The sequence below is a fragment of the Pangasianodon hypophthalmus genome, chromosome 15 (genome assembly GCF_027358585.1).
Source record: "Pangasianodon hypophthalmus isolate fPanHyp1 chromosome 15, fPanHyp1.pri, whole genome shotgun sequence".
Classification (NCBI taxonomy): Eukaryota; Metazoa; Chordata; class Actinopteri; order Siluriformes; family Pangasiidae; genus Pangasianodon; species Pangasianodon hypophthalmus.
In genome coordinates this window covers 1,699,739-1,725,825 of record NC_069724.1, presented here as the reverse complement: position 1 = coordinate 1,725,825, position 26,087 = coordinate 1,699,739, and the positions used below count along the sequence as shown (strand labels likewise).

At 38.1% G+C, this 26,087-nt stretch overlaps 1 protein-coding gene across 3 annotated transcripts in view; it reads left to right on the top strand.

Annotated features, from left to right (window-relative positions):
• The window catches only part of sgcd (sarcoglycan, delta (dystrophin-associated glycoprotein)), a 177,461-nt gene extending 152,911 nt beyond the window's left edge, over nt 1-24,550 (top strand). For all 3 annotated transcript variants that reach the window (XM_026938741.3, XM_026938742.3, XM_026938739.3), the window contains exons 6-8: nt 5,802-5,874; nt 17,046-17,169; nt 20,008-24,550. In XM_026938741.3, coding sequence (XP_026794542.1) covers nt 5,802-5,874; nt 17,046-17,169; nt 20,008-20,181 — 371 coding nt within the window. In that variant the 3' untranslated portion in view covers nt 20,182-24,550. The remainder of the gene's footprint in view (nt 1-5,801; nt 5,875-17,045; nt 17,170-20,007) is intronic.
• The last annotated feature ends 1,537 nt before the right edge of the window (nt 24,551-26,087 follow it).

Genomic DNA, 26,087 nt, shown 5'->3' with positions numbered 1-26,087 from the left:
TTACCGTTAGCTGGAATTTGACTTGCTGCCCAGCCAGTTGATGTTAGCTACTGGAATCAATGCTAGTCTAACCTGGTATTAGCAAAGAAAACAGGCTAACTTAGTTAAATATAGCTAAGTAATGTTAGCAAATTAGCAAAACTTCATGTCGTCTAGGGAGGTAAAGGAGACGCCTCATTTTAACAGTCTTTGTTTACTCCAGCGTACTGGCCCGGGACGCTCATCCTCAACTTCCACTGTCTTCAGACGCACACGGACAGCTATAGCGCTAACTACACTGTGTAGCATGAGAAGGTCGGAGCAGATGACGAATTGGTGTGATTCTCGATCATTTTCTTTCTACAGTGATGATCTTGATTGGATGCTAAACTGAGCTCATTGGATTTGACAGAAGAGGAGACCTTTAAAAAATACACCAAAATGTTACTATATTTAAACATTAAATTCTAATAGCTAAAGTATTTTCCATTGAACCTGAATAGTTCAGATGGTACTGGAACCCTGCTATGAGAAAATGCCACCAACCTAAGAATATAATGCACTCCTGGCTCTTCATTTCTAGAATGTACACCCTTTCAACCTAATAAAGCCTCTCAGTAGGCCACCATTTTGGCTCTCCACTTGCAAATGCCCTTTGGTGTGGTCTTGGGCACTTAGCAGCCTTTTTTAAGCACTTCACTGGAGTACATGCATCATTGACCTCATGTAAATACCCAGTAGATTATGCCATACAATGGCACTCTTACACGCTGAATCACTCTTCTCGCCCTGAAACAAAGAGTCACTTGCACAGTAAAAGGCCCTCTGGGAAGCTGGCCACAAGTTGGTGTGATTTTAGCCTGAAATTACATGGTGCTGGCTTCTGACAGATAGCTGCAATTCCCCCTCATTTGGCCACCTGCAGCGCTGCACGCCTGACACAGCGCGGCATACAGCAGCTAATGGATGACATGCGGTCTTTGGTATTAATCTAATGGAACAAGATGTTGTGCTAAGAATTATTTGGGGCTTAAAAAACATGGACTGAAATTACTCTCAATTAGCACTCGGAATCAAACAGTATGATTGAAATAATAAGAAGATTATTATTGGACATTTTTCCTCACCCCAATTCACCTCATCTTTAATTGATCAACATTAAAGGATAGATGTTTGAGATTACTAATAAGATTAGGATCAGGATCAGATAATGATTTTACTATTTATTAATGGCATATGACTCTGAGGCTTTGATTTATTTGTAACTGTTTGAACAAGTATCCATGCTATGAGACACCAATTAAAAACCAAATTTAAAAAAAAATGACTGAAAAAGAGGGGGGAAAATATTAGAAAAACTTAATTAAGCTATTCTGTGAAAAGTCTCTGTAGGAAACACTGAAAATGAATCCACGTATCCAGTATTCAGCTAAAAAGAAGGATTTTTGTAAAAATGTAGTTATTTTGAGCTGGATAACTTTAACTCAAAGATCAGCTTTTTTTTTTTTTTAATAACTAGCATTCTTGGATTTGATCCATTCCAACTAGAGCCTTCTTTATGGCAACAAGTCACATATCAAAAACGTTAAAACACTCATTCATCTTCAGTAACCGATTTATCTCAGGGTCACTGTGTGTGTGTGTGAGGTGCAAATACAGCCTGGATCCTGACGCAGGATCCCATTCACACACTGTTTCACACTTTATCACACCGAGGTGCAATTTAGAGTAATTAGCATGTTTTTTGGGAGGTGCGAGTAAACCGGAGAACCCATTAGAAACCCAAGAATGCACGGGGAGAACACGAGGAACTCCAAGCAGCCAATAACCCAAGCTCAGGATTAAACCCCTACCCCAAGCTCTACTCCCATGCCATCGTAATGCATTTAACATTTAAATATTAGTTATAATTATTCTACCCATGGCAAGGAAATGGCATCACTGATGTTTACAGCTTTACTGATTTTCACTGTATGACATCTTGTGAAAATTTTTTACATTAACATTTTAATTGACAGTCGGTTAGTGTAACCATCTATCTCTGAATCTTATTGGCTCTTGAGTCCTTCTTGGCAGCCTGGTGAAGAAATAAATACACCAGATAGCAACAATTAGGGCTCATCAGCAAAGATAAACAGTGTTTCACAGAGCGGAACTGACATTGTTAATTCATAGTTCAGCTCCCGTTGTCCATCGTAGCTGCAGTTTTCTCAACCTCCAGAAAAAAAGGCATTAGGTGAATGTTTATGAGGTCCTGTATCACCGGTGATGGATATGGCTCCGTGGCCCATAACTTGCCCGATTGATCAGGAGCAAAGACCGTGAACATGGAAAGGGTCATGGGCGCCATTATGGGAACGCACTGATGAAATCATTGCTGGCGAGCCCGGCATGTTCACGTTAAACTAAAAAACTGAAATGGCTTTATCGATCACACGTTCAATCTGTTTATGGACGTTTATCGTGGCCGCATTACTGTGTGTCAGCGGGGGGAACGCCGGTGTATTGTTTGAACGAAGTGCTTATTGAATTTGTTTGAGAAATACAACAAGTCATTCACGGTGTGCGCTTTTTAATAGGGGAGGCAGAAATGATTTATTAGTGCTTCCACAGGTGGTTTATTGAGCTGTTGGTGTGCTGAAATAAAAGCTCAGTTTTGCACTAGACCACTGCGCACCATTTCGTGATGGACAGACAGGCTCTGAAATCATCGTAATGCTGCTCCTGTAATGTTAATGCCCATTATAAAGCTCTGATGAAAAATTCACAGAAAAGTTTATTAGAACTCATAAGTTGTATATATGTGTAGGTATGTATATTATAACTGTCATCACTTCCTATCTTTTAGTAAAGCATTTGTATAATTCTTTTAAGCCTCTTCACTCCCTTCTAACTTCTTCTTCTTCTTTTTTGGTATAATACTATTTCCCAGGCAATGCTGCAATGCACACAAGTTCACTTTATTCATTTTATTCATTCCCTGAGGCGACGATTAGCATCTCTGAACTGTGACTGTAGCACACAGATGCGTGTGTCTGTATGTGTGTGTGTGTGTAGTGTGAAGATTCTGCTGGCACAGCAACAGATTATCCCTTTTACTGCTACATAGGAATAGGAGCAGGGAAAAAATGTGGTCTCCATTAAACTGTATCAGATATAATGGAAGCACATGATTTTTTAATATGAGAAGACAGAGACACAGGACTGTACAACTTCTGAAAAGGTTGTTTCCTTAAAAATAGTCAACGTCTGGAGTGGCATGATACAGCCTGAAGCAAAGTGTGGATTATTTTCATAAAACAGCATGGCTCGAAGTGTGTTATTAAGTGTGTTACACCACAACGATTCACCAACGATCGCTACTTTTTCATTTATTAATGAACAACACATTAAGCTTATTAACACTTTACAGTTACATGATTAATGTTCATGAGACAAGTTAGTTCCTGTTCTCGCGTACGTTATAGCAGCTATAAACAAATGTTCCCTGACCAGCCTTTCTTCAGAGACTCCTTCCATAAAATATTACATAAACATCTCCTAACTGAAAACAGCCTTGGATTACGGGTTTGCTATGCCAAGTATTGCAAAAGAGATGTTACTATGGAAACGATAACATATCAAAACATGCATTAATATAAACCTATAAGTAGAACTACTGTCATTTTTGTCATTTTTTGATTGGTTAAATGTGAATGCTGTTTTCAAGCCCAGGAGCGGTCCCGAGAACCAAGAACCCTGGTCCTCTTAAAAAAGGTGAACTGGGGTTCGCTTCAACCGAATTGCATCCCAAGCAATGTGATGGGTTCAATCTGCCACATGACTTCCTGTTTTTACTCTCACGATGCCAGCGAAAGGCTTTATAGTGGTTACTGATATATAAAACTAGATGCTTCAGAGAACTTAAGCACTGTAATTAGCTCACACTTGTGGTGTTGTGAAAAACATACATCTCGTACATGACTAAAAGCTTCTTATACTGCATGATGACGAGCCATGCATCCAAAAAGCTCTGTACTTCGCTGCTTAAGTGTTGGCACCAAAGGAAAATAATTTAAAAAAACAGCAAATGCCTACCATTTTGCAAGCCCGCATGCACAAAAGTGACATGTGGAACTGAGCAATTGATCCACAGTTCTTCCATGGTAACACCAACCTGTGATTATGAGCCCCGCCCTTAAACAAGCCCAAAATTGGTCCTGAGTCCAGACTCGAGTGATCGGACCAAGTGTGAAAACACCCTCAAAGCCATATCATTATTGAAAATTATTCGCGACTTCAATCACACCGCAATACAATAAAGAATGAGTTTTATTATTATTAAATAGTGAATTCTGTGTCTTCAGACTGCAAACCTCCAAACAGATTCCGATCTAGCGATTTGCAACTCCAGGCTCAAGTGACATCAAGTCCACGTTCAAGTGAAGCGCACTGAGAACACTGTGCGAGACTATTGCTATTTTTATCTAGTTGACAGTCAGGAGATGCAGCAATGCCACAAAGCGTCTGAAAGCAGCTTCAGTGTTTGGATCCAGAGCTCAAACAGGCCAAATATCTTGGCCAAGGAAAGCTCATTATTTACTTCAGGAGGGTTTTTGTTTTGGCTGCTTAAGCCAAGGAGGCGGATTGTGAATTTTTCATTTGGCACATTTTTTTTTCCCGCATTGGAAAGACTGCTTTACCAGACAGAAGGAAGTTTCAGCTTCAGCTTTGTTTTAGAGTCTTTGCAGGATGTTGTAGATCTGGTGGATCTTGACGGAGATTGCTAGCTACTCCTGCAGACTGCAAAGAGCTAGAGAATGAGATCTTCCTGGTTTCTACATTATTACATATATGACTGGTGTTATCTCCTGCATGCTCATGCAAATAGTCAATATTCACTAGCTAAGATGTTTTACTTGGTCTTGCAAGACTGTTCTAGCAAATTAGTTTCTTGCATTGGCTACTTTATTGATTTTAGCTTGTGAAGTTATGATTAGGTTGAGGTTGAGGTCTGGCACTCGTACTGTGTACCTTAATTATTTTATAGACTGCAGGCAAAGGTACACAGATCTACCCATGCCTATGTCCATTTTAATCTGAACCCTGTCCACTTGGTGGTATAAACGTTCCACACTAGCTAGAACTTGGCATTACAACCCTGTAAGGATCTCCCTGTGGTTTGAAATCTATCCCTTTTCCACCGTTATAGCGCAATAATTTTGTATCTGGAGAGAAAACCTGACCCACCTGGAGCCATTATTACTCTAAAAAAATATCTGTCCCTCCTGAGCAAGCTGTGCATATTTTTCTTTCTTTTGTTTTTTTTTCTTTGGACAGTGGTATAATTTAAGAGCATCCCTAAAGGAAATCTCTGTACTGTAAATACAACGGAAAGTGCGTCAGCAGTTTTGGGACTCTAATTGAAATTTGTGTGTTGTCCCAAAAAAGAGTTTCATATCAAAAAAAGTTGTACAATGCCAGCAGTATGCTTGGCCGCCCTGGGACACCATGTCGAAAAAGAATGTACCTTCACATTCTTTCCCTATGCAGTAAAAAAAAAAAAAAAAAAAAAAACAGTTTTAGCTTTGCTGTAGAAAATCTGTTCAAAGGTCAGGTTTTGTTTAATGAGCCAAACTCACAGGAGAGCCTGTAACACATCAGTGAACACTCATTGATCCAGGTTGAGGCAGTAACACCTGACCTGCCAAACTCAGGAGTAGCACGTGGGCAAGGTTATCGTTTTACCCTGCACCAGTCGATGTTGTAGCTTCAGAGATTATGTCCATTGATTTTAGCATGTTGGTCAGGCGCAGCTAATGTGTTCTCCCTTGTGCTTTCAGGGGCGGAGGGTGCAGTCTTCAGTAACTCGGTGGAGACGCCACACGTCAGAGCGGAGCCCTTCAAAGAGCTGCGGTAAGACTTTTATTCAATTCGCACGTGAAAATGAAGGCGCTGTGAAAGCATGTGTCAGAGGTTAGCTCTAATCAGCTGATAAAAGGTAACACTAATGATAGGATCGAAAAGTGCTGAGAAATTATACTTAAGTGAAAGTATAGACAATGTGTCAAAATCTCGCTCCATTAAGTGTGAAAGTATCCAGCCAAAAAAATAATGTATTCAAGGGAAGGTCAAAAAAATTGCTACTTTTAAATGTACTCAAGCATTAAATACTGAAAAATAAATGTTTTAACTGAGTGATGAAATTATGTTAATGTCATGTTTTCAGGTGAAAAGTAACCTTTATTAAATCGTTCTCTCTGTAAGTTTGCTGTTCATATGCGTGATTATCACTACGTAGATTGGTAACGAATTAATCAGAAGTAAAATATCCTGTAAATAACCGAAATTTGACTTCCTGCCCAGCCAATTTATATTAGCTACTACAATCAACGCTAGTCTAACATCGCATTAGAAAAAAAAGTAGATAAATATAGCTAGTTAAGATTAGCAAATGAACGAAATCATGCTTTTAGACGGAGTTCATGCCTTCTAGAGAGGTAAAGGAGACGCCTCATTTTATACGAGTCTCTGTTTACTCCAGCGTACTGAAACATTTTACTGAGGTAGGGTCAGGGACGCTCATCCTCAACTTCCACACTGCAGTGCGGTGGATCATCCACTGTCTTCAGACGCACACGGATAGCTACAGCGCTAACTACGCTGTGTAGCATGAGAAGATGACGACTTGGAATGACTGATTGAATTTGACTGGTTGCTAATTTGAGCCCATTCAAAAGCTACTTTGAAGGTCTAAATATGCAATAATAACACTTAATATAGTAATGACGTACAATGTGTGTGTGTGTGTGTGTGTGTGTGTGTGTGTTTGTGTGTCGCACCAAGCTTTCTATAAAAGGGGAATTTTCTGATATTTCCTTAAGAATCAGTGGCTTTGTGTGATATCTGAAGCAGTCCTTTCACCAAAGTGCAGTTGAGAAATGTTAGATCGCATGCCTGTGATCGCCGCAAGGAAATGATTGCATGTCAATAGCAATTTTCCTCACCAAGGTTAAAGATTGCAAGAAGAAAAAAACACATTTGTCGCACACTGTACTGTTATACAAAGAGGGCGGTGTTAATGCGTGACATTTTCAGACATTTCAGCTCTCTAAGCTTTTGGCATGTCTTAGGCTAAAAGCAGATTACAGACTAATTCAATAAACCTTTGCTCATCTGAAAGATGAAAAGAAGAGATGATTCAGTTTTTATTCAGTTGCCATTTGTAAAGACAAACCAAGACAAACAACCCAAGTGTCCTCCAGAAGAAACTGGACCTTGAATGTGAAAAGAAAGTTCTTTGATCTAACCACAAATTTATATAATATGATAAAAAGAATTGGGAAGCAATTAGGATCAAGAAGCTGAGAGCTCACGGCAGAATTTGTACATTATGTCCAATTAGACATAAAAGCAATGTTCTCTGCTGCCATGGCTTTTATGATTAATAATATGTTGAATTATAGGTGAAGGTGCTGATTAAATCTAAACACACAGGCTCTGCTAATCGTGCCATCTGTAAGGTAAATTCAGTTATATTAATGCTAGACATGGCACGATGCGGATTTTTCTTTTCTGATGCAGATACCGAAACCTTGAGTATCAGGTAATACCAAAACCCATCTGATATTATTTCCTTTAAAAACTACTAAGCTCTATTTTTTTAATTTTCACAGTTAAACTCTTTCACACAAAAATCACTTATATTTTATGCAAATATAATAAAGTATTTAAAAAAAATAAGAAGAATCAACCCTAACAAAAGGAAAAACAGTCAAGTCTATTTCTATGTAAACATTTCTAGTTATAGAAATACATTTCTTTTCCGAATCCAATTCCAATCTTTGCAATTTGTTACAGGATTGGATATCTTTGATATCTGAGCCAGAGGTTTTTTTTTTTTTTTGTCAATACCGATACTGAATGCCAGCTCAGTGCCATCTCTCATTAACTTGCTCGCTCTTATACGTTATTGTTTACTGACAACTTACACAGGGACCTGTACCTCAGACGCTGCACATGAATAGATTTTTTTTAAATAAAATGCCTAATTGTTGATAGGTTGAGGTTTTCTGTGAGGAGTTTTTTTTTTTTTTTTTTTAAAGGAATCTCCAGTGTCAGGAAAGCGGAGTTTACGCTTTGTGGTTCTCTACCACGACACACTGTGGGTTTTTTTGACTGACTAATATTCAGAGAGAAAAAAAAGGGAATTGATAACGGGAACTAACTTGTTTTACAGACATTCCACAACTTTGAATGTGACCACAGATGAATAATAAGTACGTCTTTCTTTAATAAATAAAAAAAATTGTAACTTTGGGCAAATTTCTGTGGTATAAGAGGAATAAAACACATGAAAATGAGCAACTTCAGGGTGGTAACGGATCACACCAACCTGTTCGTTTTTTTCTATAACACTTTGCCCCTTTATGTTTTATGCCTTATTTAATTGTCATTAAATTTAATGTGCAATACTGATATTACAGAAGCTTCTGATATTCCATTTAGCACATTACATTCCTGTGTTCTGCTGACATTTTGAGTTTTCTATGTCGGTGTGGCTGTTCAGATTCATTTTGGCATGAATGTGATATATTTATATCATATTGCTGGGCATGGCTCATTACAGTCATATATTCTGCCTGACACACTGAGCTATATAGCAGTATAATCAGGACTTCTTTACTGTCTACAACATCAACTCAACAGAAAGAATTTTCAGGATGAGAGAGAGATACAACACCCTCAAGTGAGGATCTCCCTATATAGCTAGTGATGTCTGGCAGAGTCAGACCTCTAACCTTTCAGAAAAGGATTGTTTTTAGAAAGTATTGGCATACCATTGCCGTAGTCATACTTCAGGTAATACTGTTCATTAAGGGTATAGCTTGATCTGAGGAGAAAAGCTGCGAGGAAGAGAGGAACAGAGGAAGATCGATGTCCATGTAGCTGGCACCTCCTGTTGTTGGACAGGCACTCTTCGCTCCCTGATCGATGTCCGGATGCTCATCAAAATCTAATTAAAGGGGATTCTCATTAACTAAACAAACATGAGTAGCGCACTGCCAATAGCAGAGCAGAGGGAGAATGCTAGCGAGTGGGGTCAGATATGCTGCTGAATGCATGTGTTGCAGGATAATAATGAGCAATAAATGGCCTGTGGGGGCATTCGATTTTCTAGCAACACACACACACACACACACACACACACATATATATATAACCTTGCTCATCAACTTTCCAGCGTTGCAGTTTCAGAGTAGTCATCACTTTGAACATCTGTGTAAGGAGGAACCTACTGACAGCCATCAGTCACAAAGGTTTACAAAAGCACCTGACAGTCTTAAGCCTGGATTAAACTCGCTTTTTAACTACGAATAACTGTACGCAACATGGCTGACGTGCACCTCCTCAGGTCATTTGAATTGCCTCTTGTGCACAGAAATTAATGCTAAGCATCTGCATTGTGCAATACCAGTGTGAGCAGTGGGGGCAGTATAGCACCATGTGACACCGTATCTGCAACTGACTAAACAAACTAGCGTTGTGTCTCAAATCGCAGCCTTGTGTACAATTCGTAGCCTTCAAAGGTCTGTCTTGGGTACCAGTCTTCTACTTTCTAAATACTTTTGAATGTAAGGTCATGGTTTTAGTGATCATTTAAGATGCAAATAATGACAACAGTCACAATGACAGCAGAAAGTTTTAAAGAGAAAAAGACAGTGTGTTTAACATGATTGTGCATGAAATCCCAAAACATTTATAAACCAAACGTACAGGGATGTTTTGGCTCTGATGTGCCATCTAGTGTCTGTCATTTTTAATCCACCAGATGTTCATAAAGTACGCGGGTAAGTGTGCGAACAATGCCGCTCACGTTGCCACTGGTCAAGTATAAACCAGGCCTTAGAGATTTTGTGTCAGGATAAAGGAATAACTGAAAGATGGATTATGGTGTGCTAAGTGTTCCATGAATTCGAACAGATTTTTTATATAAAAACCATTTTTTCTGACAGTGAAGGCCAGAGCATTGCATCATTTTTCTACTTATCAAACCATTCAGTGAGACATCGCGCCCTAAGAATGGGGCGGAGTCATCCTCGAAGAGGCCACGCCCATTGGGATAGAAATGTTTCCCTATAGAAGGACAAACTGGACCCAAACCACGGCAGCAAAAATAAATAAATGCCTCCTGCTGTCTAACGGAGTTACTGTTTTTATCCTTTAATTTTTTGTGACCCTCCTGTAGGAAAAACTGAAAGAGAGATATCGAAAATATTTTCTCTACATAACTTCATAAGTTATGTGTGTGTGTGTGTGTGTGTGTGTGTGTGTCCTCAAACGACAGATGAAATCACCAAACTCTGTCAAAAAAAACAATTGAAGATTTGCTGCATGAGGCATGAAACATCTGTCATCATCTATATTTCTGAATTTGTTTTTTGGAAAACGAACAAAATATTCTGACTGTTGACATTTCCTTCATAATTATTGTTTCTTTCTGTGAAATATTGTGAAATATTGGCTCTTACAGTGGTGTAATTTCACCTGACAGAGTTTCTGTCCAAGCATTCAAGCAGAAGGGGGAAAAAAAAAAAACAAGAAGATTAAAAACTCTGACAGGTAACAATTGGGTATTTTACAGCTACTTCACAAGGCATTTTCTGCTTCTTTCTAATATCAGGTTGTCACGAAATCACAACCTTTCAATATTCAGTGTAATAGAAAAAAAGTTGAAGCTTCAACACAATGGACTTGTGATAGATAGTAACCAAGCTGCTGCAAAGCTTGAGTCTGTTAAAGAAGAGTGAGGAAAGTCATTTGGTGAGATATTCGGTTGTAGAATGAGGGTTTAAGAATGAATGTGAGGTGGTTGGAAAGTGCTCATCTCTTATCTTTACTGCTCAACAGCCACGACTGTGTCCCATTTTTGCGGCCCATAGGCAGAAGGTGATTTGTAATCATTAAAAGCTGTGCGGCGGATCTGCAGGAGTTGTGGAAGCAGCCCCGGGTGGCCTCGGGGCAGGGTCATTGCTCCGTTTCGACTTGAAAATGGGCCAGCTCTGTCTCGCAGAACCCCGTCCAGGCTGTATTTATGAGAGTAATTGTGTGAACATCGTGTGCCATGTGCAGGTCAGACTCACCCTAGGGTCCTTTCATTATCTCAGCACAAACGCGAACTCGAATAATCACGTCCTCCCCCCAATGACACAAGGGAAAATGTTACCCGAGGAGCAGAATTAGCTCGTAGCGAAGAAGTTTGACTTCAAGTAAATAAGGAGTCTGTCACCTTGGCATTTTGTATTTCTCACAGTGTTGTCACCTTTTGTGAGCGCTCGTTCTCGTTCTCCACCTGGCATGACTAATACGAGCGTATTCTGCTCGGCGGATAACACTGGGCTTTGCTGACTAGATAACAGCACGAAAACAAATAGACGTGGCAATGTGACAATTTCAAATCTCAGGCAACGCAGATAGCAATCATTAGGAGACATTGTGAAGGACAAAATAAAATGCACATCCCATAAAAATGCACATAAATTTACACAACGTGTAAGGTGGTCTCTCTCTCTCTCACACTATGGTTGCTATAGGAAGACAGAAATGCGTTTAACCTTTGATCTTAGCAGGAAAGAAGAGAGATCTGGAAGGACATCTGCACTTTGTTTTCTTTCCTTGATTACATTTGTGACTTTTGAGTACGTTCATCACAGGAGCACGTCTGTAAATACAGTGAGGGGGAAATATACGCCCAGCACATTTATCCACTTCACATTTACACACATAATATCTTTTGACTTTGTAAATAAATATGAACATAGAGTCTGATCTCATAAGCATTAATAAAGATATGGATAGGGAAGATTATTCAAAAACCACAAATTACCAACATTAGCACTTTGTTGCAAAGCCATTAATGTTTTTCAGCATTGCGGTTCAATTTTTGCTCATTCCTTTTGCCAAATCATCGTCAGTCCTTCCCTCCAGGGTCACAAGGATCCCTCTGATGGACTCCCAATTATAAAATCCGCATATATTCACTGGGATTCAAGTCAGGAAACTGACGAGGCCATGCAGGATCTTCTTGAGTTATTTTAGCTGTGTGTTTTTAGTCAATGTCTTGTTGAAACATCTGTCTTCTCCACAGATTCATTTTCTTGGCCAGTGAGATTAAAGTCTACTCTAATACGTCCTGGTACATTGTTCCATTCATGTTTCCTTCGATGATGTGTAACGCCCCAGTACTGTTTGCAGAAAAGCAGCAACATATCATGATGCTCCCACCACCGCGCTTCACTGTGGGTATGGTGTTCTTGGTGTTCTTGCGATCATACGCATAACTCTTCTTTCTCCGAACATGACGAGCTGAATTATTGCCAAAGAGTTCTATTTTTGTTTCATCTGACTATTTCAAAAGAGTTCTGATTTGTCTACATACTTTTAGATGTGCTTCTTTGTTAGCAGAGGAATTTAGCGTGAGGTGTAGAAACAGATGATTGCGGTGCAGTTCATTGCTTCTTGTTCTCTGTGTAACTGTCGTTCCTGTTGCTTAGAGGTCGTCCTGTAACTCTTTTCAAGTGACTTCTGGCTTCTCTTTACCTTCCTTATCATTAATCTGTGAAATCTCACATGGCCAACCCGTCCAGAGACGATTAGTTGTGGTTCCATGAGCTTTCCACCAGTACAACCAATTGTACTGATAGGGATGTTTGATGTCTTTGTTATGGCTCTGTAGCTTTTTCCATTTGAGTGTTGTTTAATAGTGTTGTCTCTGAGAACTTTAGGAAGCTCCTTTACCTTCAGCATGATGCTACTTCTTGCTGAACTTTTTTTGAAGCCTTTAAATCTACATAAATGAGATATATATCTATATCTCATTTATTTTTATGTAACATTTACCTACTATATACTACATATTAAAAATAGCACTGGAAATATATTAAATAACCCAAACAAAAGTGTCTGAATACTGATTTTGCTTCACTGTATTGTCCAGTAAGAATGCAAATCATGTCATCTCTATTCTCCTCTGCAAAAAAAGGGATCAATACGATTTCTGTTCATTATTAATATGATATCAATTCATCATCTTCCCGCACCCATCCCGAGAGACTGCCATAATCTGCTGCGCTGTATAAAATTCTCTCACCTCAGCCCGAACAGCCGCGTCTAGCAGATGTCAGCGCCGTGTGGAGTTCAACGGGACGAGCAGCGGATTTTTTAAATCAAGGCTGCTTTCATGTCTGATCAAACTACTGATGTTAATTTTACACCCATTTGTAGCACGTAACCGGTGAAATACCTCTCCCTTTGTGATGTGTCTGAATAAAAGCTGTCAATGTGATGAGCTTATTTACTTTGTTATCCGAAAGCATGCTGCTGTTCTTTAGACATGGTCTATTATTTTACTATTTTGCCCCATTTTACTTTGGCTTTGCTAAGCCTCGCACCACATGGCTCCTTACTCTCTTTTATCTGAAGAAATACTAATCTTGCCTGAATAATGGCTCATTAGCTGCATTGTCATGTTCTCATCAAATTCTTGCACAAACAAGAATTTATCATTTAATGCTTCGCTTGTTATCTCGTATACACATTTGCTTATTATCTTACATAAACACTGTTGTGTCTGTTGTCATATAACGCTACTTTCTTCTTTTCTGGGTAAACACACTTAGCTGTAAATTATGTTGTTTTTTTTGTTTTTTTTCCTTTATGTGGTCAAGGCAGTTTCTCACTACATCAGAGTTTTCTTGGCTCAGGAAACTCTAGACTAATTCATTTCAGATATATTTTGGGAGATATGATGGCAAACTTGCCAAAAGACTATTAACTGTGAATTATATAAGGGTAATCTTTGCTTAGCACAGCTACTTAAAAATGGCTAACAGTGCTGGAAAGAGAGGACTAGCAGAAAAGATCTCTTTTACATTAGCTGGAATAACACACTTCAGGTCATGCTGTGATAGGAAAATAATCCACGCTGGGATGATGGTACAGAATGCTGTTAACACCGTGAAATGTTTTATTTTCCTATAACAGCGAGGCCTGTAGTGTGTTATTCTTCTTCACATATCACAGTTTTTCGTTAGTGTTTTGCCAATGATTACAATTTTTAATTAATTACCAAAAGACATGTTATGCTTTGTAGCCATTTATAGTTACGTTTAATGTTTTGGAATGACCTTACTGACCGTTACAAAGCACTGACACTGGAGACTCCTTCCAGAAATGTTAAATATGTTAAAATGTCTCCAGAAAGCTACATATCAAAGATGACACCTTTTCTTCATTAAAGAACACCTTTTTTAAAATGCTTTTTATTATTAGATAATGAGGAGCATCCAACACACGTGTAATTCCCTGTGAATGAGCTGTTTCCATAGAAACGATAACGCATTAGAACGAGCGCTTTAATATAAACTGTTGTAGAAATTATTGCACACCTTCTGATTCGAGAATTCAGCCACACTGTGGTATAAATATCCCTTAAAGCACAAGCAATTAAGTAAGAGAGAGCGATAATTGACTTAGAATGTCATGTTTGAAGTGAGTTGTGTGTCTCTCCCTGAAGGAGCTTCCCCTTTTAAAATGAAGCAAAGCACTAACTACATAAAATATTACTCTGGCCTTAACTGCCTTTCCAAACAAATACTACAAGCTTATAAAGCTTCTTCTATCTAAACACGTGCATCATTTGAGGCGCAATTACAGGAAAAACTCTTGTTCTCACACTCAGCTCAGAAATCTTCAATTACATTCAGAAAAATAGTGGCATTAATGATAACGTCTCCTGGGATCCGTCTGCCTTCCAGCTCCTCACGCTCTCCCAAGTACAAAAAAACGATTCTCACCATTTCTACTTCTTGCTAAGGTGCATTGCATGATTAATGTCAGCTCTTTGGCATAAAAGACAAATGGGTGCATTTGCTGAGCACTCAGCGTTTCCCATTTTTATTTCAGTACTAGTTCCCAAAGTCAGTAAAACCAATCCCTGTTAGATTATAAAATGTCGTCTAAAAAATCTATTCTATTTTGGCATCTATCGAGAAGAAGCAGCAGAAGAAGAACCTCCAGGGTTGGGGGTTCAAATCCCGCCTCCGCCCCGTGTGCTCAGAGTTTGCATGTGCTTCGGGGGTTTCCTGCGGGTACTCTGGTTTCCTTCCCCAGTGTAAAGACTTGCATGCTGATTAGCATTTCCAGATGTTGTGTGTGTGTGTGTGTGTGTGTGATTGTGCCCTGTGATGAGTTGGCACCCTGCCTTGTGCTGCGAGTTCCCTGGGACAGGCTCCAGGCTGCCTGCAACCCTGTGTAGGATAAGTGGTATGGAAAATGGATGGATGGATAATAATTTTTTTTCCCCTCTTTTAATAATCTCAGTTTCCTCAGAGGTGTGGGATTTCTGTCATTTCTCAGAAAGAAAATTCAAAATACAAATGTGATATAAGACAAAGATATACAGTATGTACACCATATGCACAGTCTGTGGATAGTGCTGGTACAGTCGCACTACCTCACTCCAAAAAAGGTATGTAAGGAAGAACACACAACAGAACATGGTGTTATACAACAACAGTCCACGCCAGGGGTCAGTTATTTTTGTGTAACAGCATGACCTGAAGTGTGTTATTCCTCTGATTCCACAGCGATTTTCCGATGATTACAACTTTTTATTTTTAATAAGCAACATGTTAATTTAAATGTTGTGGAACTTCCATGAAACAAGTTAGTCCCTGTTATCTCTAACATTATAGCAGCTATAAACAATCATTCCCTCACCAGCTTCTTTTTCTTTCTAGAAGTTAATAAACAAAAAAATTGCATCGTCATGTTACCAAGCAACCGAAAAGCGTAAACCCCTCCTTCTCCAAACATACTGACTGACACTGGAGACTCCTTCCATAATTGTTACATAAACACGTCTCCAAACAGAAAACGTCACCATATCGATGATTACATGTTTTTCTTTGTTAAATGACAACAACACATTTTATGCATTTATTATTAGCCTTAGATTATGTTTAGAGTCCCTGTATAATTTCCTGTATATGAGCCGTTACTATAGAAACGATAATGTATTAGAATAAGCATGTTTTGTTTATGTTAGTTATATTAGATATTAGAAGTGGTATACAGTGGGGTCCAAAAGTCTGACAATACATTGAAAATCTGGGATTTTTTTCATGTAAAATTGGAAAGAAACAGAAGGTTTTGGAATTTTTAAATATTTAAAACAAAAAAAGGAAATTTTCGATATCTTTGAATATTTAATATTCAAGATTCTGCACTATTTCTAGGTCCCTATTTAAATGTGAGCAAATGTGTGATATTGAGCATGTTAACTGCTTTGTACAAAACGTCAGATTTTCCTCTTTTAATCTCTTCTATTGAAGCGTGTGATCAGACGACACGCCGATGGATTTGATCTAAAATGGATCAGAAGGTTTTGCACAAACTTGTGCACACTGTTATTAAAGCAAAACAAGGAGACAAACCAAATACTAAGAAACTCAGAAATTCATGCAAATATTTCAAAGACTCTACTTTTCACTCAGGTTGTTGTCAATAATAATTTGTAATGGAAAATATTGTTGTATTAAATTAGGAAAGCATTAAAATTATTAAAATAGGAGCATTTTCACTGGTGCTCTCAGACTTTTAGACTCAATTCAATTCAATATTATTTGTATAGCAGTTTTAGAAACATATAGAAATATATACATTTGGGATATATATTTTTAATTTATACATTTATAAATTTATCCATAATGAGCAAGCCAGAGGCGGCAGTGGTGAGGAAAAACTCCCTGAGACGATATGAGGAAGAAACGTTGAGAGGAACCAGACTCCAAAGGGAACCCATCCTCATCTGGGTGACACCCGATAGTGCCATTATAAATAAATCCTTTATATAACTGTGTACTATATGGATATATAGTGCGATTGTCTAACCAGGAAATTCATCATAGTTTTCACATGAACTCTATTTTGTTGACTCCGCTGTATACCAGGGTTTGGGTGTGTTTCAGTTTCTGATTGTTACTCAGATGCACTCAGGTGTGTTCTTGACTCCCTTTGCTCCGCAGTTTGGAATCTCCAACACGTTCCCTGTACATGGAGGCTCCTAAAGGTGTGCAGATTCAAGCCGAAGCCGGTGACATCCAGGCAACCTGCAGAAGCGACCTGCGCCTGGAGTCAAAAGACGGAGAGGTGAATGTCCTCAACACACACACACACACACACACACACACACACACACACACACACACACGCTGTTGACACCATGATGTGTTGGACAAGTCGATCCGCTTCACATTTCTGACATTCCCATCTGCCATCGGTTCGTATCCAGATGAGTGCGTCGCTAGTTTCCATATGGTCCCTCCTCTTCTGCAGTGCCCCGAGCTTAATATTCAGGCTGCCATACATCAATGGCAATTACAGGAGATAATCCACGACCCAACATTTGGAGCGAACTGATAACCTTGTAAGAAGCACACTTGTTGTTGCAGAGTTTGGGAAATTGGAAGATTATCACCATATGTTCACAAAATATATGAATAATTACAACAAATCCTGCGGGCTATGAAGAATGATTATAGACCTATTCTCTAGGTTCTGGAGGTGAAACCGTTGTGAAAGGGCGATCATGCTAAAACAGCAGCTCTGACACTAGTTCCAGCTGTAGCATAAATCATACGGTTTATAATAATATATTAATGTGCTCATTCTAATGCGTTATCGTTTCTATAGTAACAGCTCCGACACAGGGACTTGGGTGGTGGCCGCGTGACATACTTTAAGCCTAATTATAAACAGATTAAACTAACAAATTATAAAAAGAAAACATGTTGATGTTTGACAAAGAAAAACGTATAATCGTTGATGTGGTGAAGATTTCTGTTAGGAAAATGTTATGCTAATAAATGTAACATTTATGGAAGGAGTCTCCAGTGTCAGTAGCGAGAGGAGTTTAGTCTTTCTGGTTTCTATGTAAAATGAAACGCTGAGGATTTTTTTTGTCTTTTTAATTTCAAAAGAGAGAAAAAAAGAGATGTTGGTGAAGGAATGAATGTTTATAGCTGCTATAGCATAAGCGAGAAGAGGAACTAATTCATTTCACAGACAGTAACGTTAAATATTAAAATGCCTGATGAGTCGTTCATTAATAAATTAAAGATTGTTGGCAAATCGTTGTAGTGTAAGTGGAATAACAGTGTAATGGTGTATCACACAACCCCAGTGTGGATTAGTTTTGTATAATGTCTTATTCCTTATACTGTATAACCACCACCCCATGCTTTTATATTCCATTACAGCAGTTCTTAACACTTTTTACTCGGAGAATAGAGATACCTCCGCTGTCCCTCAGAGGATCCGGTACAATTAGTCCTCAAAAAAAAAAAAAAAAGCCCTCCAGCTTGCCTTCACACTCAACTTTGCTCTATAGCAGATGTCTGGAGAATCAGCTGAGACCACTGCTTAAAAAGTGTTCCAGGTCATTTGATGGAAATGCTTCCCCAAGGCTGTCGGTAATGACTCCTTTTACCTTTTTTATATCCTGACGGGTCCTCTACCGGCTGTGGTAATGCTCTCCAGAGTCTGACGAGCGAGCGAGAGAGAGAGGAAGTAAGAAATGAGAGCGATACAGTCTGGCAGTGAATGGCTGAGAGTTTTGTCCAAGTGCGACTGTCTGCAGTGCTTATGTCACTGAAATGGTTTCACATCGGTTGGACATGCGGAGTTTGACTATTCCAGAGAGGACTGTTACATCAGATGGTTTTTTTTGTGGTCTGGTGGAGCTACAGAGTTGATAACATTAGCCTCTTTGTCCAAACTATTGCTCTGCAGACAGGCAGAAAGTTGTTCCAGTTGATGGAGGACTATCCAGGTATCTTTGCAAGAAGCTATTCCATGGCAGTCTTACAGGATATACTGTATGTGTTCAGCTGAATGAAACACTTCATGATGTACTCTATCTTTTATCTTCACACTATCAGCGCTGATTTAAGCTGATATTAGTTCTGACCACATGCAGAACATTATCACAGTCCAAAACATACATTATTGCATGCACAGAGCATAACACACACACACACACACACACACACACACACACACTTTCACATTAGCATCTACAGGCTTTTTGATAGAATCCCACAGGCTTCCAGGTGAGAAGTAATTGCACAGATCACTATAGTTACAGCCTTTAGGACATTTTTAAACACACACTGATGAAAGCAACAAGCAAAAGCGAGCACTTAAACCTACAGTACTATGTTGTAGTGTTCTAAATAATATATGTATAGAAAAAAAAGCCTACAAGAACTCATTATCTCATTTTAACTCACTAAAAATAAAAAGTGTACTTTGAGCACGCTATAGTGGGATGCAAAAGTTTGTACACCCTTAATCACATCATGCTTTGATGATTTTCTGTCTTCTGTCTTTTTGCATGGAACAAACATCACCTCATTTCTATCATACTGAAATATATAAAGGAGCAAACGAGGCGTGTGCAAAGATTTGGGCAGCCGTTCAATCAGTAACACCTCTTTAGCAAAACTCCAAACATGCACTGTAACAGACTTTCTCATCCTAACAGAATCATCCGTCTCGTAACTATTTTCAGGTCGTCTTCCATGCACTGTGTGTTTGAGTTAAAGTTTTTCAATAATACTCAAGTGTTGGGATTAAAAAGCCAATTCCAAAGCCCTTTATTGGAGGAGCTTATTGAGATGTTTAAATCATCGCCTTGTAATACCAAACCTCTTTTCGGTTTTAGTTTCTTCACTCACTGTGGGATTTTAGCGTTTAATCTCAGAAAAGTCTCTTTTTTGTCTCGTTCTATTTCTCCTAAGGTATTATAGGAGGAATATTTGTGGCAAAGTCAACACCCAAATGAATCCCAAGTGAGATTTCAGAGAAATCTTTAAACAAATATATTTTTCTATCTGTAAATTTATCAGTGAGTAAAAAGCAAAGGATGAAAACAGAAACACAGTACATTCACTGATTATGTTAAACTCTTCTCCGTTTTCTTTTTAGATCACTCTGGATGCTAAGAAGATCAAACTCCTCCGTCTGCCCGAGGGAAAAGCTTCTCCCTCAGCCACCAGACAGACTGTGTTCGAGGTGTGCGTCTGTCCCAACGGGAAGCTCTTCTTATCACAAGCAGGAACAGCGTCCACCTGCCAGATCAGCAACAACGTCTGCCTCTAGACACTCTTTAAACACATACGCCCACAAAGCTACACACACCCGCAAACACACCCACACACACACACGTTGTCCATTTTACTCCCACAAACTGCAACTCTGTTGCTCTGAAGACTACAACGACGATAAGAACTTCATTCTGTAAAGAGTTATTTCAGCACCGAAAAGACAAACAGCAGAAACATCACCGACGTGCGCCAGCATTCGCTTCACGTGCATCTTTTTCATTCGTGGAGTAAGGTGAAGTGGATTACATGACGCAGAGAAAGAAGCGCGTCATGTTTTTTTTTCAGTTTCAGGTCACTTCTTTTATTTTTGCTACTTGTCTTTCTCTAATTGCAATATAGTCCAGTTGGCGAACATCAGAAAACGTTTAGCAATTTTGAAATGTGAAACAGGACACTCTTAACCGGTGGCAGTGATCATTCCCACAATCCCTTCCCAAACCCAAAAAAAAAAAAAAAAAAAAAAAAAAAAAAAAAAATCAAAACTGTGCTTGCACCGGGACTGACCTGATGCACGCTCTCTGTTCAAAGAGGAGAACAGTGCCTGTGCCTTAGCTCAATGCACTCGTGGAAAGAAGAAGCACATCTCACTGACCTTTACTTTCAAAAACCTGGATTTTGAGTTTATTTTATTTTTGTTCCCCTGAAAAAAAAAATTTTTTTCAGTAGAAGAAAAAAGAATGCAAAGGATCCAAATAACAATGATGCCAACTACGTCTAATTATTGAGGCATTGTTTCTTTACAAGATTATATTTCTTTAAAGAAAAGAAAATGCTAATTTTTATTTATTTTAACTGGCAAATTTCCTGTTCTGTAAATTCTTCTGATCAGCATAGCATTAAGAAAAAGATTTTTTTTTTAAATTAATTAAATAATTATATATTTAAATAGAGACAATTTGGCCTTTGCATTCTTCATTAGACGTGTGTGTGTGTGTGTGTGTGTGTGTGTGCGTGTGGGGAAAAAAAGAAGGTTCTACCACTAGGTTTTATGTATTTTATTCTATTCTTGATCTTTTATGATAAACACCAATAAACAAACCAGGAAGGTGAACCAAAAAAAAAAAAAAAAAAAAAAAAAAAAAAAAGGAGGGGCCTGAATGACTTTCGGTTTCCTGCAGCTCAATTTTGCTGGTTGTTGCAGCTCTAATGCATACGATGTGCAGCTTTCTGTTCTGAGGATCCACTAAAATGCTCACAATGTTCATATCTGTGTCATGTGGTCATGTGTTTAAGCTCCTGTGAGGAAATACTACTCATTTCTGCCTTTCTTTAATTCTTAATTTATTATTTTTTTTTTTGCAATATTTACTTTCAGGCCTTGATTTACTAAGATCCAAAATAACAAGAGCAAATTAGGGGGCGGAATCGATACGTAAATGTTGCCGCGTTCGACTAAAACCTGTAACTCAGAATTCCCGACCTCCGACTAGGAAAAACCAAAGAAAACGCTCCCTCAACTCTGAATTCCTAGTCCGAAACTCTGCAAAGTCTTCTCAACCCCGAGTTCAGCAAGTGACATCAAATCAAAATGGCCGCCCACAGCATCAGCAGTAAACACAGCAGCACTTTAAATGAGTTATATACTGTATATACATGCATTAGCTTTAGATCCCTCATCATTCAGACATGTTCACTTGATAAATCTATAACACTGACCCTACACTTCAGCGTTATCTGGCTAGCTTGTTGCTAACAAAAGACGCATCCATGTTTTGTTTTGTTTTTTTTTACACTCTGAATGCACAAAGGTCAAAAGTGATGAAGTCAGAAGTCGAACGCAGCATGTGTGCACAGATCTCATAGAAAAAAAGGAAAAAGTTCTCAAAACTCAAGTATAATGTTGACTACTAGCAGTTAGATGGATTGAAAAATATATATATATATATTGTTAAAAGTATACAGATACACATTATCGTAAGGTACATGGGAATGACGGATTGTTTTACTAAAGCATCATTTAGATAAACTTTATTACGATTTAGTAAATGGTAGGATTTTTTTCTCCAAAAAGCAGAAACGGGCCTCTACAAATTTAATACATGCTCTTCATATGACGTTTTCACTTGTTCATGTAATCGACGTTCCAAAAGCGATTTTCATGTTCAATAAATCACTTTGCAGGTGCAAAATTTATAGTATATAGTGGATTTATAGTAACACCACCCGGTTTTTACACCTCAGCTGTTAGTAAATCAGCTTACAAGCTTTCTTATGTGTGATCAAGTGTGCACGTTTTTAGTAAATCAGGGCCTCTCTTTGAATTCCTGTTTGGTTTAATTCTTCATTTCTTTTTTGAAACTATTTGTCATAATTAAGGAAAGTTTCTGTGCTCACAGTAAAATACTAGTCACTAGTGCTGGTAAAGTGTGTTGCTCACCTGCAAACCTGAATCGAAAACAACTCTGAGAATTACAGAATGTTTTAATGATGTTGAAATTTTCGTATTAATTTTATCGGTTATGTCGCAAAATCACCTAAATCCCTTTTAGGCACGTGGCAAAAGGAATAAGACAGTTAGTAGTTAGTAGGAGTGTAAACCTCAAACTTTCACACGAATCTATACGATATCGATTCTCAAGGCAACGGTCTGATATTTGTGTGTGAACCATGTGATTCGATTTAGTATCCTCAGATTGATATGTGAATAAGTTTGTTCAGAAATCTGGGGAAGTCCTGCTGTTTATCTGCAGTTGATGATGATGATGATGATGATGTAGAGAAGGATTATTATTTATAAAGTACATATTTAAAAAATGCTTGCTAGCCTGTTATATAACTTACACATCAGTTTAAAAATCAGAATTATTTTTTAACACACCGTTCTTTTACGATAATAATTGATTTCTGATCGTTGCTTTGATTCATTTCTGTGGTTGCCTTTTAAGTCAACGCACAGCCCCCTAAGAGCTAATTTGCATTTCAGAATCAGAGATTTTGCATTTAGGAATCATAACAAGTCACAACAAATTTTCACCCGTGAAAGAGCAAAACACTCTTTACTAAATGAACATAATGTGCCCGATGTAATTATTATCCTTTGCTCATATGGCGAGTAAACATTACAGAAATGAAGAGTGGCAGTTTTGATTATGGAATTACAGCGTCGAAGCCCCGAGCGATCGCCATCATCCTATTAACATGCTCCATGTGCTGAGTGGTTTAGAAGGCAACACGTAGATACAGGAGTCTTTAGGGAGCAAACATGTTACAGGAGAGCTTAAAACTATTCATTTACTTTTCATTTTCAGGAGTAATTAAAAACGTGATACAGTGGTGTGTGTGTGTGTGGGTGTGCGTTTGTGTTCGATTGCTGCATTGCTACTACTTAAAGTAATTAAAAAACCCCACTGCATGAGATAAAATCTAAATTGTAGCAAACTGGAAGCAGGCGGGTCCCATTTTTCATAATAATTTTAATCATGTGTGGAAGATTGTCTTTTTTTTTTCTTTGCTAACACGGTTGCTTATGTTGTTAATGAGAAGTCGTACGATAAGCAGGACTTTAATTTTACTTCATTACTTTTTAATTAAGACAAAGTAACTGTTTGAGTAGAAAGATTTGGAGTGGTCATGAAAGCATTAAGCATGATTAAATTCTTTCATTACTTATTCATTGTGGTTTTTTTTCTTTTTTTAGTTTGCTTTTCTTTACAGCTTTTAAAATCCCCCCAAATATGTTATTCATGTGCCTAATTCACTACATACATAATTTAATATTACTGTTATACTAAAGTGTCATATACTGGTTGATTTTTTTCCTTTTTGAAGTGTTATAATTGTTATTTGGTTGGATTCGCTGATGTTCGTAATGTCCCCTCTGCAAAAAAAAAAAAATTAAACTGGTTTGGCCCATTTTTGTGAGAACTCAAATCTCATCTCAAATTGTTAAGCGATTGATTGATTTTTTTTTTCCTACATTGTTGGTTTGGTTTTATTTTAATGGTCATGTTAATGAAAAAAAAGGATCCTGGCACATTCTATGCAAAATGTAGAGAGCATTTATTAATGCGAAGAATTCTGTCCGCTGTCTGTACTAAATTTATTATACTTTATGTGTACAGTTTGTATTTATGAATTGAGTTGCAATCAAAACTGTATCAATAAACCTATTTCAAAAAAGTGAGGTGAAAATGGAGGAAAGGTACATCAACGAGTGATCGCAAAAAAATTAATAAAACTAAATTTAAAAAAAACTCTGAAATTTACAGTGAGTCAAAAAGTCAATGAAAATGAAGCAAATTTTATCAAATTTGGTTAAATAAAATATAAGTAACAGGTAAATGAAAATGCAGCAAGGGTAAGTGAAATGAAGGGTAAGTGAAATGAAGGGTAAGTGAAATTAAACTCTAAGAAAAAAAAAAAAAGCAATGTGCTATATGAATTAGAGAAGCAGAGTGGAGCATACGCGGCATCGCTGGAACAGCTGCGTCGAATGAAATGGAGATGATGTAGAAAGATGATACACTTTCGTGACAGGTTTTTGTTTGATTCGCCCTCGTACAACGATCCTCCGTCACGTTTTCACGTTTTAAGTCGTGTCTTATATTTTTGACATCTTTCTAAGTGATACGAACAACTTGTGTCGAAAGCTCTGGCTTGAAACTTCAGCATGATTTTTATTCGTCGTTCGTTGACCTCAGAGAAGAGGAGATAAACATAGCCAATTTAAAAAAGTGATATAAAAATGATCTCATGTTTGTTTTGATTGACAAAACACTGTTCGACGATGCACAGGACAAATGTTGCTTTTATTGTAATATCTGTCATTTTTTGAATATGCTTCAGCGCGACAGTCAAAACACGTGGAAAACAGACACTTAGAGTGGTGAACAACAAACATTTAGACATTTAGCGTGGTAAAGAAGAAAGGTTTATTTATTAAAGTTCAGTACTGTGCAAAAGTCACACTAATGAGCAACAGGTAAATGTTCATTATCCATGACGTGGAAAAGAGACAAATCCAAACAACTGGCCCGAATGATTCCTCAGACCAATCATATGGCACGTGCAGTATGACATTTTTTTTTTCATTTCCCTTCTCACAGCTTTTGTTCCTACCTGAAATTAGTTCCTCTGTCCTGCCTGACTTGAAAAATTGGAAGAAAAACATATAACCGTGGTTGCACAGCTTATCCTGGCATATATACGACCTCTCATTAAAAGTGTATACATTATAAATGTATAAATGTTTGTTTGTGTGCGTGTCTGTGTCTGTGTGTGTGTGTGTGTGTGTGTGTGTGTGTGTGTGTGTGGTGCCCCTTCCAGGATGTATTCCTGCCTCATGATAAAGTATTCCCGGGATAGTCTCCGGATCCACCACAGTCTTAAAGACGAATGAATTTAAGAATCAGTGTAATTAATGACAGAAAAAATCATTTTAGATTTTTTATACTTCACAGCACAATACATAGCATGAAGTCCTTGCCTTGTCAGTGTTGCTATGGTTTTACAATTAGCTTGTGCATATTACTCACGCATGACAGGACAGGACAGGGTATAATCACGGTCAACGATCAGCACGCTTCATTAAGATCCTGCGCAAATCAGTTCACGATCTTTGAGGAAATTATAATATAGATTATTCCCATGACTACGACACTTGTCATAACTCTTTTCAAATTCACACACTCAATGCGTGACATGTTTTAACTTAAAACTCTAATTAAACTTAACAACTTACTCCTGAGTTGTTTTAATATGCAGAACATTAATTAAACATGATTCCACAAATAAAGTCTACAGAAGTGTAATGTATCGTATTGAACTTCAGTGATTTAGAGTGCTTTATAAAAACCAGCATGATGGATAAGTGAACGCTCATTTGTGTCCAAGAGACGGTAAAGGAGCTTTGAGTATTTAGTAGTTCAGATAGGAGACGGAGATCTGCACGATGACATCGGC